The sequence below is a fragment of the Mus musculus genome, chromosome 15, assembly GCF_000001635.26.
Source record: "Mus musculus strain C57BL/6J chromosome 15, GRCm38.p6 C57BL/6J".
Taxonomy (NCBI): Eukaryota; Metazoa; Chordata; class Mammalia; order Rodentia; family Muridae; genus Mus; species Mus musculus.
In genome coordinates, this window is record NC_000081.6 from 77,765,951 (window position 1) to 77,780,268 (window position 14,318).

The 14,318-nt window shown below is 53.9% G+C and overlaps 1 protein-coding gene across 1 annotated transcript in view; it reads right to left on the reverse strand.

Moving 5' to 3' along the window:
• Myh9 (myosin, heavy polypeptide 9, non-muscle) overlaps nucleotides 1–14,318 on the reverse strand; it is an 81,591-nt gene that overhangs the window by 5,366 nt on the left and 61,907 nt on the right. Inside the window, exons 18-34 of the mRNA NM_022410.3 lie at nucleotides 14,040–14,109; nucleotides 11,818–11,978; nucleotides 10,941–11,049; nucleotides 9,853–9,984; nucleotides 9,124–9,330; nucleotides 8,607–8,744; nucleotides 7,985–8,108; nucleotides 7,322–7,493; nucleotides 5,874–6,086; nucleotides 5,175–5,319; nucleotides 3,817–4,023; nucleotides 3,555–3,659; nucleotides 3,251–3,403; nucleotides 2,842–3,090; nucleotides 1,501–1,713; nucleotides 1,181–1,393; nucleotides 764–925 (exon numbers count right to left, since the gene is read on the reverse strand). Coding sequence (NP_071855.2) covers nucleotides 764–925; nucleotides 1,181–1,393; nucleotides 1,501–1,713; nucleotides 2,842–3,090; nucleotides 3,251–3,403; nucleotides 3,555–3,659; nucleotides 3,817–4,023; nucleotides 5,175–5,319; nucleotides 5,874–6,086; nucleotides 7,322–7,493; nucleotides 7,985–8,108; nucleotides 8,607–8,744; nucleotides 9,124–9,330; nucleotides 9,853–9,984; nucleotides 10,941–11,049; nucleotides 11,818–11,978; nucleotides 14,040–14,109 — 2,773 coding nt within the window. The remainder of the gene's footprint in view (nucleotides 1–763; nucleotides 926–1,180; nucleotides 1,394–1,500; nucleotides 1,714–2,841; nucleotides 3,091–3,250; nucleotides 3,404–3,554; nucleotides 3,660–3,816; nucleotides 4,024–5,174; nucleotides 5,320–5,873; nucleotides 6,087–7,321; nucleotides 7,494–7,984; nucleotides 8,109–8,606; nucleotides 8,745–9,123; nucleotides 9,331–9,852; nucleotides 9,985–10,940; nucleotides 11,050–11,817; nucleotides 11,979–14,039; nucleotides 14,110–14,318) is intronic.

Sequence of the window (14,318 nt, forward strand, 5' to 3'; positions counted from 1 at the left end):
ATAAAGGGGCAGAGAATAAACCAAAGGCAGGTGGCTCTGCGTGTGCCTTCCTTACTAGACTTTTAGGTGGCTCTCACAGCACAGACCCCTAAACACAGTGTACGCTGGGCCCATCTGCCCGCCCTCACTAACTTCCTGTTGGCTTGAGGCAATGCCGGCTGCATCATCCAGTGGCAGCCGTGGCATGCAGGGACCAGGTGAGCTCAGGGACGAGACAGTACATATGCTTCTTGCCAGGAAAGGCAACAACAAAACAGGGAGCTCGGTCCCCTCTGTCCCCACCTGCTGATCTAAGGACCCGCTGTTGCTTTTGCAGACAAATCTCAGAGGCAGAGTGTGACTCCTGTCACGTGCAGCTCTTAGGAATGCCATCAGCCAGCTGGCCTCCTATGCCTCACAGCCTCGCCCGTGTGATGCTTAGTCTTTCTCATTGCTGGTACACATGTGTGAATGACCACACAAGAGCCGTCTGTATTAACATTACTCTTTAGTCACTGCTGAGTGAAAACTGCTCCCAAGTATGAGCCCCAAGCTCTGAGCCACTTCTCAGAGCCATGAGCTTAGACTGTCCATCACTGAACACTGCCAGTACCTGGTTTCTTCTTGAGTTTAAGTGGCCACCATCCCTGACTTTTCTGCACGTCCAGCTACCTTCTTCTTCTCGGCTTAATGTCCTCAGCCCCCTCTTGTTACTGTGTCCCCCGCTCCCACAGACAGGCTCTCAGTGGGGCAGGTCCTGACGCCCGGCCTAGGTCTGCCTCACCTGAAGCTTCCGCAGCTGTTTGATGGCCTCTTCCCGGTTCTTATTGGCTGTGTCAATGTGTGCCTCCAGGTCCTTCAGATCCATCTCCAGTTTCTTGCGTGCGGCCATGGCCATGGAGCGCTGCTTCCTCTCATCCTCCAGCTCCGCCTCCATCTCCCGCACCTGAGGAACACCAGCAGCTCAGAGGCAGGGCCCATGCTTAGCGCTTACTGCCGAGCGCTGAGTTCAGATGGGCTCAGGTCAGTTCTGGGGTATCCACAGGGCCACCAGGGACAAAGAAAGTCACTGAGCCCGAAGTCAGGGGACCGAGAAATGAGGCAGTGGGAAGATGGCTCAGGAGTCCCCCCGGGGCGCAGGTGCTGTACAGGGAGACAGATGCAGTCACTGGTGTCCACACAGTGAGGAGGCCATACACACCTGTCTGACCAGCTGCTTCTTCTTCTCCTCGCTCTGTTCATCCCGGCCCTGCAGATCCCGCTCAAACTGGGCCTTCATGGCCTGCAGGTTCACCTCCAGGCGGAGCTTGGCATCCTCCGTGGCCTGCAGCTCATCCTCCAGCTCCTCCAGCTGGGTCTTCATCTCCTCCACCTGCTGCTCCAAGGCCCGCTTGGACTTCTCCAGCTCGTGGACCTAGCAGAGTTAGTTGCACATTAGTTACACACTCAGACAGCTAGGGGGCCTGAGCTTAGATCACACCCCCAGGCTCCCCTGAACCAGGGCGAGAGCCCGGCACTCACACTCTTGCCCACGTCATCCTTGGAGCTCATGAGGTCCTCCATCTCCGTGCGGAACTGCTTGTTGAGCCGCTCCAGCTCTGCCTTCTGCTCCATGGCCTCCTCAAGCGCCCGGGCCAGTGATAGCGCCTTTGTCTCCTTCTCACGGGCCTCAGCCTCAGCTCGGTCACGCTCCTCTGCATACTTGGCCGAGATGGTCTTCTCCTCGGCTAGGAGCTGGGGAAAGAAGTTTTACTGTGAGGAAGAGACTGATGACCACTGGGCCCTACAGCCAGACCCAGACCAACAGGCCCAAGGCTGCTACCAGGAACTGGCTGGCTCCCAGGGTGTTACCCAGGGACTCGCTGGCTCCCAGGGAGTCCTGGAAGGAGGAGGACAGAGACTCCTCTAGCACTGTACTTTGATCTCTGCTTAAATTTTTAAAGATTTTCATCTGTGTGTATGCACACACATGCACACACAAACATGCATACATGTGTCGGTACCAGTAGAAGCTAGGAGAGTGTGTTGGACTCCATAGAGCCACAATTACAGGTGGCTGTGAGCTGCTAGGAATGGAACTTGTCCTCTAGAAGAGCGTCCTCTAACATCTCTTAACAACTGAGCATCTCTGCAATCTCTCTGCTCAATTCTCTCGTTTATGTTACCCGGCTCGGTTGCCCAGATTCTTGAAAAGATCTGCTTAAAGGCTTAAATCCCACGTGGCCCTTCTCCAAAGATGGCTGCACCCACTGTGCCTGCTCTGTGTGGGCCCCCTCACTATCCCCCACCTTCCTGCCTTGCTATCTCTCTGCCCACTCTTCACCTGCTCCACAGACTGGGCCTTTCATAAAGGACATTCCTTAGAGGTTGTTGGCTGTACAGCCTCTCACAGGCCGTTCAGCTTGGCCACTTACCACATAAGAGCCAGTGGCAGCATGCAAATGAGTGTGGCCATGTACAATGAAAGTTTATGGGTGCAGGAGATGGCTCCACAGGTAAATGACAGAAGATGGGCTTGTGCTAGTTGTCCTCTGACCTCAGCACACACACTGTGGCACATGCGTGTACACACACACACACGAAATAACTAAGTGTAAAATAAATAGTTTTAAAGCACAGTGGGGGACTGGATTTGTCTAGCACGTGTTGACCCTGATGTTTTATGCTGTTACTCCATGTGGCCTATGTCTGCATCTGCATCTCCATGGTGGAAGGCGGACTGGCTAACCTCTAAGACCTGCTCTTAAATCCTCTTCTGGTTACGTCCTCCCCTGGTCCCTCAACAAGCTGCAGACCTGGCTGTGCCCACCACTCTGCTCTGCCGAAGGGAGAGGACAAAAGGAGGTGGAGGGAAGGCCATACCTGGTCGAACTTCTTCTGCTTCTTTTCCAGGTTGGAGACGCTCTGCCGCTGGTGGTCCAGGTCAACCAGCAGGTCGTCCAGCTCCTGCTGCAGCCGTGTCTTGGTCTTCTCCAGCTTATCGTAGGCAGCCACCTTCTCCTCAAGCCGCTGGCTCAGGCCTTCCAAGTCCTTCTGAAGCCTCCGCTTCGCCTCCTCTGCAGTCTCCAGGCACCCTACACCGTCCTCCATCTTCTTCTTCATGTCGGTCACCTGGGCAGGACAGGGAAGTGATGCAAACACCCACACTGGCACCCAGGTTGGGCACACCTTCTCCAGGACAATGTGGAACAAGCCTGCTGCACCATAAAGGGGAACCAGGGGTCCAACCCAGTTTCGAACCCGCTTCCCCAGGAGGGAGAGGGCACCTCACCTGGGCATGGAGCGTGGCGATCTGCTTCTCCAAGTTGCGCTTGGCCTCCTCCTCCTCCTCCAGCTGCTCCCTGAAGGAGTTTTTCTCATCCTCCATCTGCTTGAGCTTGGTGCTCAGGCTCAGCTTCTGCCGGTTCTCCTCCTGGAGCAACTCCTATTCAAGAGGGCAGAGGGGCCGCTCAGGAGGTGCAGGAGCACCCCGAAACCCGACAGAGGATGTGTTATCAGGTGGTCTGTCTGCAAGCAAGAAGCGTGCATGTGCCAGCTAAGGCTCTGGGGCTTCCGGGTCCTGACACTGTCCCCACCTGTGTGTCCTGAAGCTGGGACTCCAGCGCAGAGAAGTCCTTCGTAAGCTTGCTGGACTTGCTGTCAGACTGGCTAAGGAGACCGGTCACACTGTCCAGTTCAACCTGGTAGGAATGAGAGATGCAGAGACTGTGGGTGCTCAGAACTGGCCTGCAGAGCTGGACTACACGAGCTGAACCACGGGGCTCCGGCTGAGAAGTCAGGATGAAGAAGCCCACGAGGATGCAGCAACGCCCAGACCTGGGTCCAGCAGGAGCTCACCTGCAGCTTGGTGACCTTGTCGGCCAGTTCGGTTCGCACGCGCTCTCCCTCGCTGAACTTGACCTGCAGTTCTTGCAGCTGCGCCTCCACCTTCTTGCGCTTGTGCTCTGAGTCGCCCTTGCCTTGCAGCAGGGCCTTCACCTCATTGGCCAGCTCTCCCCGCTCATTCTCCAGGGTCTGCTTCGCCTTCTCAAGGGTAGCTTTTACCTGGAGGAGGAGGCAAGGGTGCGGTGAGTATCTGGTGTCGGGTATGTGCCTGGACTTTCTAAAGCCGCTGAAGAGGCAAGGACTCTAGGTCCAAAGACTGCTGCCTCTGACCCAGAGCCTGAGCAAAGCCTAGGTGGCGCTTATTCTCAGGTCATAGAGTAGGTGACAGAATCCCGCAAGCTTTCCCTTTCTGAGAGGGGATGCTCTAGTATATGAAATTTCATCTGTGGGGATTTTAGCAACATTCACAATTCAAGGAAAACCACTTCCAAGACTTGAAATGTGATGTTCAAAGCAATGACATGACATCCTTCCAAAAACTAAGAAGGTGTCAGGTGAGGTGGTAAGCACCTTCAATCCTAGCACTCAGGAGGCAGAGGCAGGTGGATCTCTGTGAGCTCAAGGCCAACCTGGTCTATGTAGTAGGTTCCAGGACATCCAAGGTTACATAGTGAAACCCTCTCTCACAAAGCAAACAAAAGAACAAAACAAAACCAGGAAAGTGTAGCTTACTAACACTCCAGTCCACACAGTACTGAGTGCGCTTAACAAGCTCAAGGGTCACAGGTCACAGGGACCTAAGCCAGTACAAAGGCATGCTGGGTAAAAAACCACTAAAAAACAGATCGTACAGCGCTGGTGGAGGTGGGGCGAGGTGTGCTTCTAAATGTTCTAGACTGCCACATGGAGGAAACTGTCTAACCGCCAATAGGGACATGAGCTGGAAGCCAGAGAGAGACAGAATTTGTCTAGAAGGAGCTGCCAGCTACCAACTGCGTGGATGGACAACATCACGGTTTCCCAGTAAGACGCCAGCTGAATGTTTTTGCTAGGAGTGTGTAAGAAAGGACCTCTTAGTCAGAAGAGACCGCGGCGGGGGGCATAGGTTCCTTGAGCTTCCTGGTCAGGTTAATGGAGCATTAACTCTTCAGATGTTTTACGGTATGATCAATTCAACCTCAGATAATCACAAGACAAACCAGCCACCAGCATCCTTCACTGGCAGAGAAAACGGAGGCATAGCAGAAATTGTGAGCCCATGTCATTCTGACAAAGCGGGGGGCCCAGCCTGACATTGCACCTGCTCTGCTCTCCTCTGGTTCTGATGAAACCAGGCCCATCTGGGCCCACCTCCCCCAGCGTTCCCGTACCCGCTTCGTCTGCTCCAACTGATCTGCCAGCTCCTCCACAGCCTGTGAGTGCTTCTGCCTCATCTCCTGGATCTGGGCCTCATGGGTCTTGGCCTCGTCCTCCAGAGTCTTCTTCAGGATGCTCACCTCCTGCTCACGCTTCGACCTGGACAGAAAACACCATGAGACTGGAGGCAACATTCCTAGGGGGATGGTGTCCCTTGTCCCAACTCTGGCTGCAGAGGCCTGAAAGGGACAGAGCCACTCACTCACATAGCTTCTCTTCCCCAAGCCCCATCTCTGTCCTTCCCCCTCTCCCCTCGCTCTGTCTCTCTCTCTCTCCTCATATTTTAAGACAAGTTCTTATGTAGACCATGCTGGCCTTAATCTCACTCTGTAGCCAAGAATGACCCTGAACGCCTGACCCTTCCACCTCCGCCTCTGTCTCCCAAGTGCTGGCTTACAGGTGTGTGTCCCCACACCCAGACTCGCAGATTCCCTCCTTGGTCCTCTATCCACCCTCAGGTCCAACCCAGCATGCCCGCTGCAGACGTGTGCCTTTTCAGCCCTAAACTCCCTTCTGTCTCACCAGGTTCTGCAGCAGGACTCCACGCAGTGAAGAGGCTGCTGAGGAACCATCAGCACGCCTGCTCCCTGCTTTACGCACTCAGGCCTCCCCAGCTGCACCACCTCCCCGCCGCCCACCCGCCCGCGGCGCACCTCAGCTCCTGCTGGGCAGCCGTGGAGTCCAGCGTGTCCTCCAGCTCTGTCTTCAGCGCCTCCAGCTCCTCTCCCAGATCCCGTTTCTGCTTCTCGGCTTTATTCCTGGAGGCTCGCTCCGACTCCAGGTCCTCCTGGAGCTCAGAGATCTGAGTTTCCAGTTCTCGGATCTTCTTCAGGGCCATATTCTTCTGAGCAGCTTCTTCTTCCACTCTGCCAAAGAGATGAGTGACATCAGCACGAGGCCACCAGGCCACAGGAACGAATGTGCAGATGAGCCTTGGGAAGGTGCAGCAAAGCACCACCTGGCAGTCACAGCCGGGGCCTGAGGATCAACCTTAGCAAAGCTAAGCCATCCAGGATGGTTAAGAGCAATGCCACGTGGAGCACTGGCTGCTCTTCCAGAGGACCTGAGTTCAATTCCCAGCAACCACATGGCAGCTCACAAGTGTCTATAACTCCAGTTCCAGAGGCTCTGGTACCTTCTTCTAGTTCCCAAGGGGAAACCCACACACATACAAATTTAAAAATATATATTAAAGGGAAATACCAATTGAGAACTGAACAACAGAATTATTCCATTTTCTTAATTAAGAATATATTTTTAAATATATAAAAATTCAAATGTTTACCAAAAAGATACAAAGAAATAAAACAGTACATGTAGGTCATGATCACTATAACTAAGTTAAAATGTGGATGTGCTATGAGTTTACATCACTAAGATCTGTTAAACTCAGCAGAAACCGCTCTATCATGGTAGTGGCAAGTGGAGGAAGAGAGGGGCTGTACATGTGGGGGCAGGGCACGGATGAGAAATCTCGACTTTCTTTTCAATTCTGCTGTAAATCTAAAGTTGCTATTTAAAAAGAAATGTACACAGGGAACTGAAATGGCTCAGCAGATTTGCAACCAAGCCTGAGGGCTAAGCTCAATCTCTGGGACCCACAAATAGCAGAAGAGGACTCAGGCAAAATGCCCTCTGACCTCCACATGTGCAGCACAGCACATAATCCTTAGGCAACCCCCCACCCCCAACAGGTAAACGTAAAAAAAAAAAATTAAAGAGAAAAAAATGACTTTTAATATATGCCTATAGCCACAAAATAGGGAAGGAGCAGGGGACAGGAGACCATAGAGGGGAAGTGGGAAAGGAAATGGGTGAAAGGGGAAGGGAGGGAGGACTACAGAGAATGGGGAGGGAGGACTACAGAGAATGGGGAGGGAAGGAAGGACTACAGGAAATGAGGAGAGGGAGGACTACAGAGAATGGGCTGTAGATGGCTTTTGTGAAGATTAAACACTCTGGAACACACTGTCTGTGGATCAGAAGTGTCTTGCTCTTGGCTCTGACACAGAAGAAGAGAGCACGCTCATGGCTCAGCACCAAAAATGAGACGAGAGGGAAGCCACTGCACGTGCGACACTGGCTAGGAGCAGAGCCTCACCTGGCCAAGGCAGCCTGCAACTCCTCCTCCTTCTTGGCCAGCTGCATCTTGAGCTCTGCTATCTGCGCCTGGAGCTCAGCAATCTGGTCACTGAGGTCTGTGGAGTCTCCCTCCAGCTTGCGACGGGTCTTCTCCAACTCCTGCCTCTGCTTCTCCTCCCTACGGAGGCGCTCTGCCAGGAAGGGCAGGAAGGGACACGGAGGGAGCCTTAATTACTTGTATGAAACCAAACACTATGTACTTGTAGGACACATGGACTGTTTAAAGGGACACCATGCACACGCCCACTTCCAATTCTGAGATGAAACAGAACCCCAGAAGCTACCAAGGCCTGCGCGTCCCCATGGCAACACAGCACCTGGAGTTTGTGGTTCCTTCCTTCTTCCCTTCACTGCTGTCAAAAGTCCTACAGCTTCTAAAATGGCTGTGCCCAACACATGCCATATCAAAGCTTCATGCTTATCACCCCTCACACAGGCAACCGTCCGGCCATGCAGCAGTGAGCCTGCAGCCCTGACTCCCGGAGAACCAGATAGCGCCCCTGAAGCCTGACAGCCTTGCCTTAAGGCAATGGCCTAGCCCTAGGCTGAGCCTGGCTCGCCTATGAGTGCACAGGGCTCAGTGCTCTGCGTGGACAGGATGCTCACGGCCAGAGCGTCTCACCTTCCAGGTCGGTGATCATTGCCTCGTGCTTGTTCTTGAGCTTGGCCAGGCTCTTGGACTTCTCCTCCTCTTCCATGAGGTTGGTAGTGAATTCAGCTACTCTGTCTTCCAGCAGTTTCTTCTCCTGGAGGTGGAGGAAGAATGTCAGAGTTCAGTGCTGGCTAGGTACATACTTTAGCTCTTCCAAAGGAAGACTCAACCAGAAATGTATGGATCAAGGGTAAGGCAGGGCCTTAAAGAGTTGGCCAAGTTCATAGACACAACAAATGTGGGTATCCAAGACTTCCTGGGGTCAAGTAGGAAAGACTTCTAGGTGTCAACTAGTTTAGGGAAAGGACAAGCAGCCCCACCCCTGGCCCTACTAAGAGGCTGCCATCTGGAGTTTCCTCAATCCTAAAAGCTGGTAAAGACCTTTGCCAAGGAAAAACGGCAAGCCCCTGCCGCAACCTCCTCATTCATGAGAAAAGTCCTCTGCACATGGTGCTGGTGCCCAGGGGCCTGTGTGCCCGGGAGGACTGTGCTGCTGGACAGAGCCACGGCACCGCGGGGGATCGGGCAGGTAGGCAGGTCTTGGCCCTGCTCTGCCCACCCTCTCCATGACTGCATGCACAGCAGGCCCCACCTTGGCCAGTTTGCAGTTCTGGTCCTCCATGATGATCTGGTCCTCCTCCAGTTTCTTCAGCTTGGCCTCGGTGGTCACCTTCTCAAGCTGCAGCTTCTGCCGGGCGCTCTCCTCCTCCTCCAACTGCTCCTCAAGTTCCTAAAGGGAGAGGAGACGTGAGAAGGACGGAGGACACACACACACACACACACACACACACACACACACACACACGTCTGATCCCTCTTCAGGAAACCAGCATGTGAACTGGGGCACATGACTGACATAGTCTCAACAGTGTTCCCAGGGTGCCACAAAGAGGCCTGTGCCAAGGCTGATGGAGGAAGGACCAGAGAGAGAAACTCAGTGGCCTCAACGTTCAATGGGTAGCGCTCACGGAGATGTGAGCCGTGGACACTGAGTGATTGTCGCAAACAGGTGGACAAAGAAGGCTGATGTGGTAACTGAACCTGTGTGCCTATCTTGTGCCCCTGGCTGCCCACACTGTGCCCGCCCTGCCCGGCAGGAGCAGGGGTACCTGGATGTTCTGCTGCATCTTCTTCTTCTCGGCCTGCAGGTACTGGCAGCGCTCCTCCTCCTCCTCCACCCTGGCCTCCAGGTCATGGCAGATCTCCTCCAGCTCCTGCTTCTTCGCTGTCAGACGGGCCCGGAGCTCCTCAGCCTCGGCACACAGCTCTGTCTCCGCCTGCAGCTGCTCCTGAAGCTGCAGCTTCTCTGCCATGAGCTGCAAAGAACACGTGCAAAGGCTAAGTTCCCTGCGGCCTCCTTGTAGTCCAGATAAGAAATGTCCCCCGAGGCTGGCACGAAAGGCTTGTTTGCCAGTGGCTGGCACTGTTAGCTGCTGAGAGCTGTAGAGCAGAGGCCACTGGCACACATCATTGCAGGGAATATTGGAGTCCTGGCCCCTTCTTTCCCTCTGCTTCCTTAGCACAAAGAAGTGAGCCGCTCTGCTCCGCCACTCTCTGTCGTGGCACTCGGCCTCAGCAGGGGCCTGACCACAGGCTGAGTCTCTTCAGCCCTTTTAAGTGACTTATCTTAGGCACACTGTCACAGCAACAGAGCTGGTGTGTACCCCTCAAGTAGCTCCAGGGTGGGTGCTTATGGCTCAGGCTCCCGGCTGACAACTGCTCTCCCACTGGACTTGACTGCAAAGGTTTTCTAAGCAGTAAGCTAGCCGGCCTGACGGTGACCAGCAGGGGGCAGCACTGAGCGCAGCTGGGATTGATGGGTGGAGACTGACACCTACCTGAGACTGCATCGTCTCCATCTCTGTCAGCCTGTTCTCTGCAGCCAGATGTTTCTCTCGAACCTTTGTCAGTTCCGCCTCCTTGGCTAACAGCTCATCCTCATGTCTTATTGAGTTCAACAGGGGCTTGACCTGGGAGAGGAGACACAGGCAGAGTTGGCCCACCCCTAGAAGCTCCCTCACCTCTGGAATGCAAGCTCTAGAGACGACCTGCTACCTGGGGAGGGGGTACAAGCAGGTACAGCCTTCCTAGAAGTCAGTCTGGTACAACATGCAACAGGCCTCTGATTCGCTTAATTACGCTGCACGGAAACCACGTCTACGCGTGCATAAAGATGCCCGTGACAGCGCTGTTTATAGGCCCAAGACTTAGGGGTGAGCCATCTAGCCCCTAGGGAACAGTTCCTAAAAACTGACGCTGATAGGAATTCTAAATACAAAGTGCAAGATACAAGACTATGTACACAAGTCGAAGCTTGGCTATGTAAGAGTGCGTACAGTTTACATAGCTGAGACTCACTGCGAGTGAGAAATGCAGAGAGATCATGGCATTGGTTCAGAGTGAAGGGCCCGTGATTTAGTTTTAGGGTCTTTCTAATGCTTTTTTGGTATTTAACATATGTTATATATTATAAACTAAAATTGACAGAACAAGTTGCAAAGGAATTTTTTTGAGACAGGATCTCTATGTAGCTGTCCTTATTCACTATGTAGACAGAGATCTGCCTGCCTGCCTCTGCCTCCTGAGGGCTGAGATTAAGGCATGTGCCACCACACGCAGCTTGCAAAGGGTACTTTTAAAGACTGGGGGTATTGAGTGGATGTTCTGAGCAGCTGGCTGCCATGGGGCACCACAAGAGGACAATGTGTAGGTAAGGCAAGCCCCTACCTACAAGAGCTGCTCTCTAGTTTGGCCCAACCCAGACACTGGCATCCACAGCAAACAAGTGGTGGTGCTGGCCGACACTTGGACAGGACCAGGTTAGGTTCACACTGCTGAGCCCTATGGAGCTACAGGAAAGGCTTGTGATGTGGGCAACAAGCCCAACTCGAGCGAGAGGAGGTTGAGCTGCCTGTGGCAAACCCACCTTGGTGAAGAGCCTCCACCACTGCCAGTTGCGCAGCCTGAGGTACGCAGCACAGTTCCTCTGTAGGACCTTCATGGCGGTCAGCTGTTGCTGCCTCTTGGCAAAGGCCCTGGAGAGGAAGGCACAGTCAGCAACTCAGGGATGAGGAAAGCACATACCGGCAACCCTGGCTCACGAGTCACTCAACACACATGAATAACAGGGCTCAGGTCACCCAGCCACTGCCCTGCACTGAGGTACTTTCAGGCATAAAGGACCTATAAGAACCAGTGATCTACAAGAACTTAGTGCAAGATCTAACTGTGGTCTTGGTCATGATTTCCGTCTGTGCCCAGGGGACGTGGGCTCTCCAGCCCTGCCTCCTCCCTGCCTGGTGGACAGCATCGGCAGCTGATAGGCTGGGAAGTGGGTGGTAAGGTGTGGGGGGAGGGGCTCCCTTTCTCCCGACACCACAGCTCATGCTCACTTCCAGGGCTCAGAGCTCACACTGGGACTGTCCTCACTGGGACTGTCCGGGAGCACGTCTGCCTGCTGCAGCAGGGAAAGCTAAACATGCTGATCTTACACTGTGAGCTCAGGGTGTCCATGGAGCATGACAGGCAGGGACAGGCCTGGGTGTCATCCCCACATGCTGACAAGGGAGGATAAAATAAGCAGACACTTGGGACAGTCAAAACTCAGTTGACTGACTCCCACTAGACTCCTTCATAAATAGCCATTTCTGCCCATTGAGAAATTCAGGAGGCAGAGGGACCACAAGACCCTGGGCCAGTCAGGTTCCACGAGGCCCCAGAGGCCTTCAACCACAGCTGACTATACTGCCCTCAGCAGCAGGGACACAGGTGAGGTGTGTGGGGTAAGGGTCCCTGCAACGTACTTCCTGGCCAGGTAGCCCCTGCAGCAGGCCTGGAAGCCAATGATGACATCGGTGATCTTCAGGTCCCGCTCTTCCTCCAGGTGGGCTAGCACTCCTGCCCGGAAGAACACTTTGCTCTGGCCGATGCGGTACAGGTTGCTGTCAAGCTCCAAGGCTTTGATCTAGAGGGAGGAAAGCAGACCACTGACTGCACCACTCTGCACACCAGGAGAAATGGCCAGGACTTGCCTCAGCCCAGTTACCCCAGGGGGGTCTCAAAGAGTGGCTGCACCTCCTGAGGGAGCCTTCTGCCCCTGGACCAGAGGGCTTGGGTCTCGGGGACACTGAGAGTAGGCGAAACACAGAGCAAGGTGACAAAGCAGACTGTCAAAGAAACACGGGACTCTTCAGAGACCCTGTCCACTTCCTGCCTCTGCACCTGGAGTCATACTCCACAAATGCTCCATCAGGATGTCCTCCACTGGGAAGCAGCTCAAGCTCGCTGGCATCAAAATTAAAGTAAGGGCCTGCATGGGCCTCAGGACCCAACACCTCCTGGAGACCCTGGCTTAGCCCTCTCTTGAGGCCACTTCCGTCAACTATGTGGGAGTGATGCTTTAGTTTAAAAAGAAGAGCAGACACAAAGCAAATTAACAGGGCCTCTTTCCCAGTAGGGCCATGGGCACCACCGAAGAGAATGTCAGAGCACTCAGCACAGAGCCCAAGCACCCAGTGAGCCCCAAGAAAGTTTTAGTCATCATGACAAACGTGGGTAACTCCAGCCAGGGCAGTTGCACTCCTTGGATAGCCCACACAGGGTGTTCTCCGTTGTCAACTGACTGGATTTAAAAACCATCCAGGAGACATGTCTCTTGAGTACCTGTGCTAAGAAGGTTCCAAAGATTGCCTGAGGAGGGATAGGTGCCACCATCCTATAGACTGGGGTCCTGAACTGAATAAAATGGGCAAAAGGAGAAAGCAGCTGAGTGCCGCTCATTTCTCCTGCCCGGTGAAGACGCCATGGGATCAGCTGCCTCCCTGCCTTCCAACCATGCCCTCTTCTCCATCATGATAGGCTCTACCCTCAAAATTTGAGTCAAAATGATCCCTCTCTTCCCTGAAGTTGCCTTTTGTCAAGTACATGGTCCCAGCAATGAGAAAGTAACTAACACAGACAGATATGTGCGCCAGCCAGCTAGCCAGCCTGTCAGTCTGGGAGGGATTTAGAATAAGGGCCCACAGGCACTGTCAATGAGTATTCTACATGGGTTCTGGAAGACACTTGTTCCTAAATTGCTGTCTGTCAAGAAGTTCTGGTGGAAAGTCAGAAAAGTAGGGATGGGTGTGGGCCTGTCACCTGCCTGTCCCTAGTTCTCTAACAATGTGACAAGACCTAGGAATAGCCATACGCATCTTTCCTGAAGAGTCAGGGAGAGAATTCTGATCCCTGTGAAAGGCACATAGGCCACCCCACAAGAAAGTGGCTAAGTCTGTGGAGAAAAGGTAATCCAGACTGCAGGGGAGACTTCCCCCAACCCTGGCCTCTCCACACTGGCTGACGAGCATCTGGACAGCAGACAGCATCCCCCTGCCCTACGACCTTCCCCATCCCCATCTCCCAACCACTAAACGTAAGTATTGAGTCTTTTTTCTTCCAACTCTTCATATCAGCAGCCCTGCTTTCATGACTCTTGAAACAGCAAGCAATGGCTACTCAAAGAGGCCAGGCCCGGAATAAAAAGATGCATAAGAAACACAGGAAAGGGCTCAGGGTGGGACTGAGCCCCCAAGTGTGGCTATGGTGCACTGGGACCATTGCTGATTAGACCAAAACCCAGACTGTGCACTGCTCATCAAGCCAGGGCAGGGCGAAGGGTGTAGGCAGGGAAAGTACAAATGTTGGTTCGGCCCCTGGACCACTCAGCCCTGGCTGTAAGCCAGCTGCTTATGGACGCACTGAGTACACGGCCAAAGGAAAAAGGTCAAGAAAGCATTGGGATTGTTCCCCAATAGACCAGAGCAGCTCCTGTCAGAGTCCTATCTCCTTTGGCCTGGTCCTTGGGGTTTGTCCTGGTTCCAACATATCCCTGACTACCCGATGCCTTTGAGGGCAGCCTCTCAGGGCACTAAGGAAAATCAGAACCTAAGCACAAGCAGAGACCACACAGCACGGGCACCTGCAGGTCCAAATGACCACTGGCCACGCGAAGGTGCCCACCCCGGGGAGCTGCAGCAGGACTCACCATGAGCACACACGCTTGCTTGCCATCCATGAAGCCCTTCGGGATGGAGTTGGGGGTGAGGATCTCATACCTGGGGGAGGAGAGACGTTGGTCACTCTACCCACACTTCACTTCTGCATGGACTACACCTTAACCAGAACCCAAGGCCACCCTTGAGCAGGGCTGCAGTGCTGTTCACTGAGTCTCCCAAAGATGGGACTCCCACCCCAGCCACACCCTGCTCCTTCCCTGGCTAAACGGCTACAGGGGAGTGAGCTTGGCGAGGACCTGGCACACTTC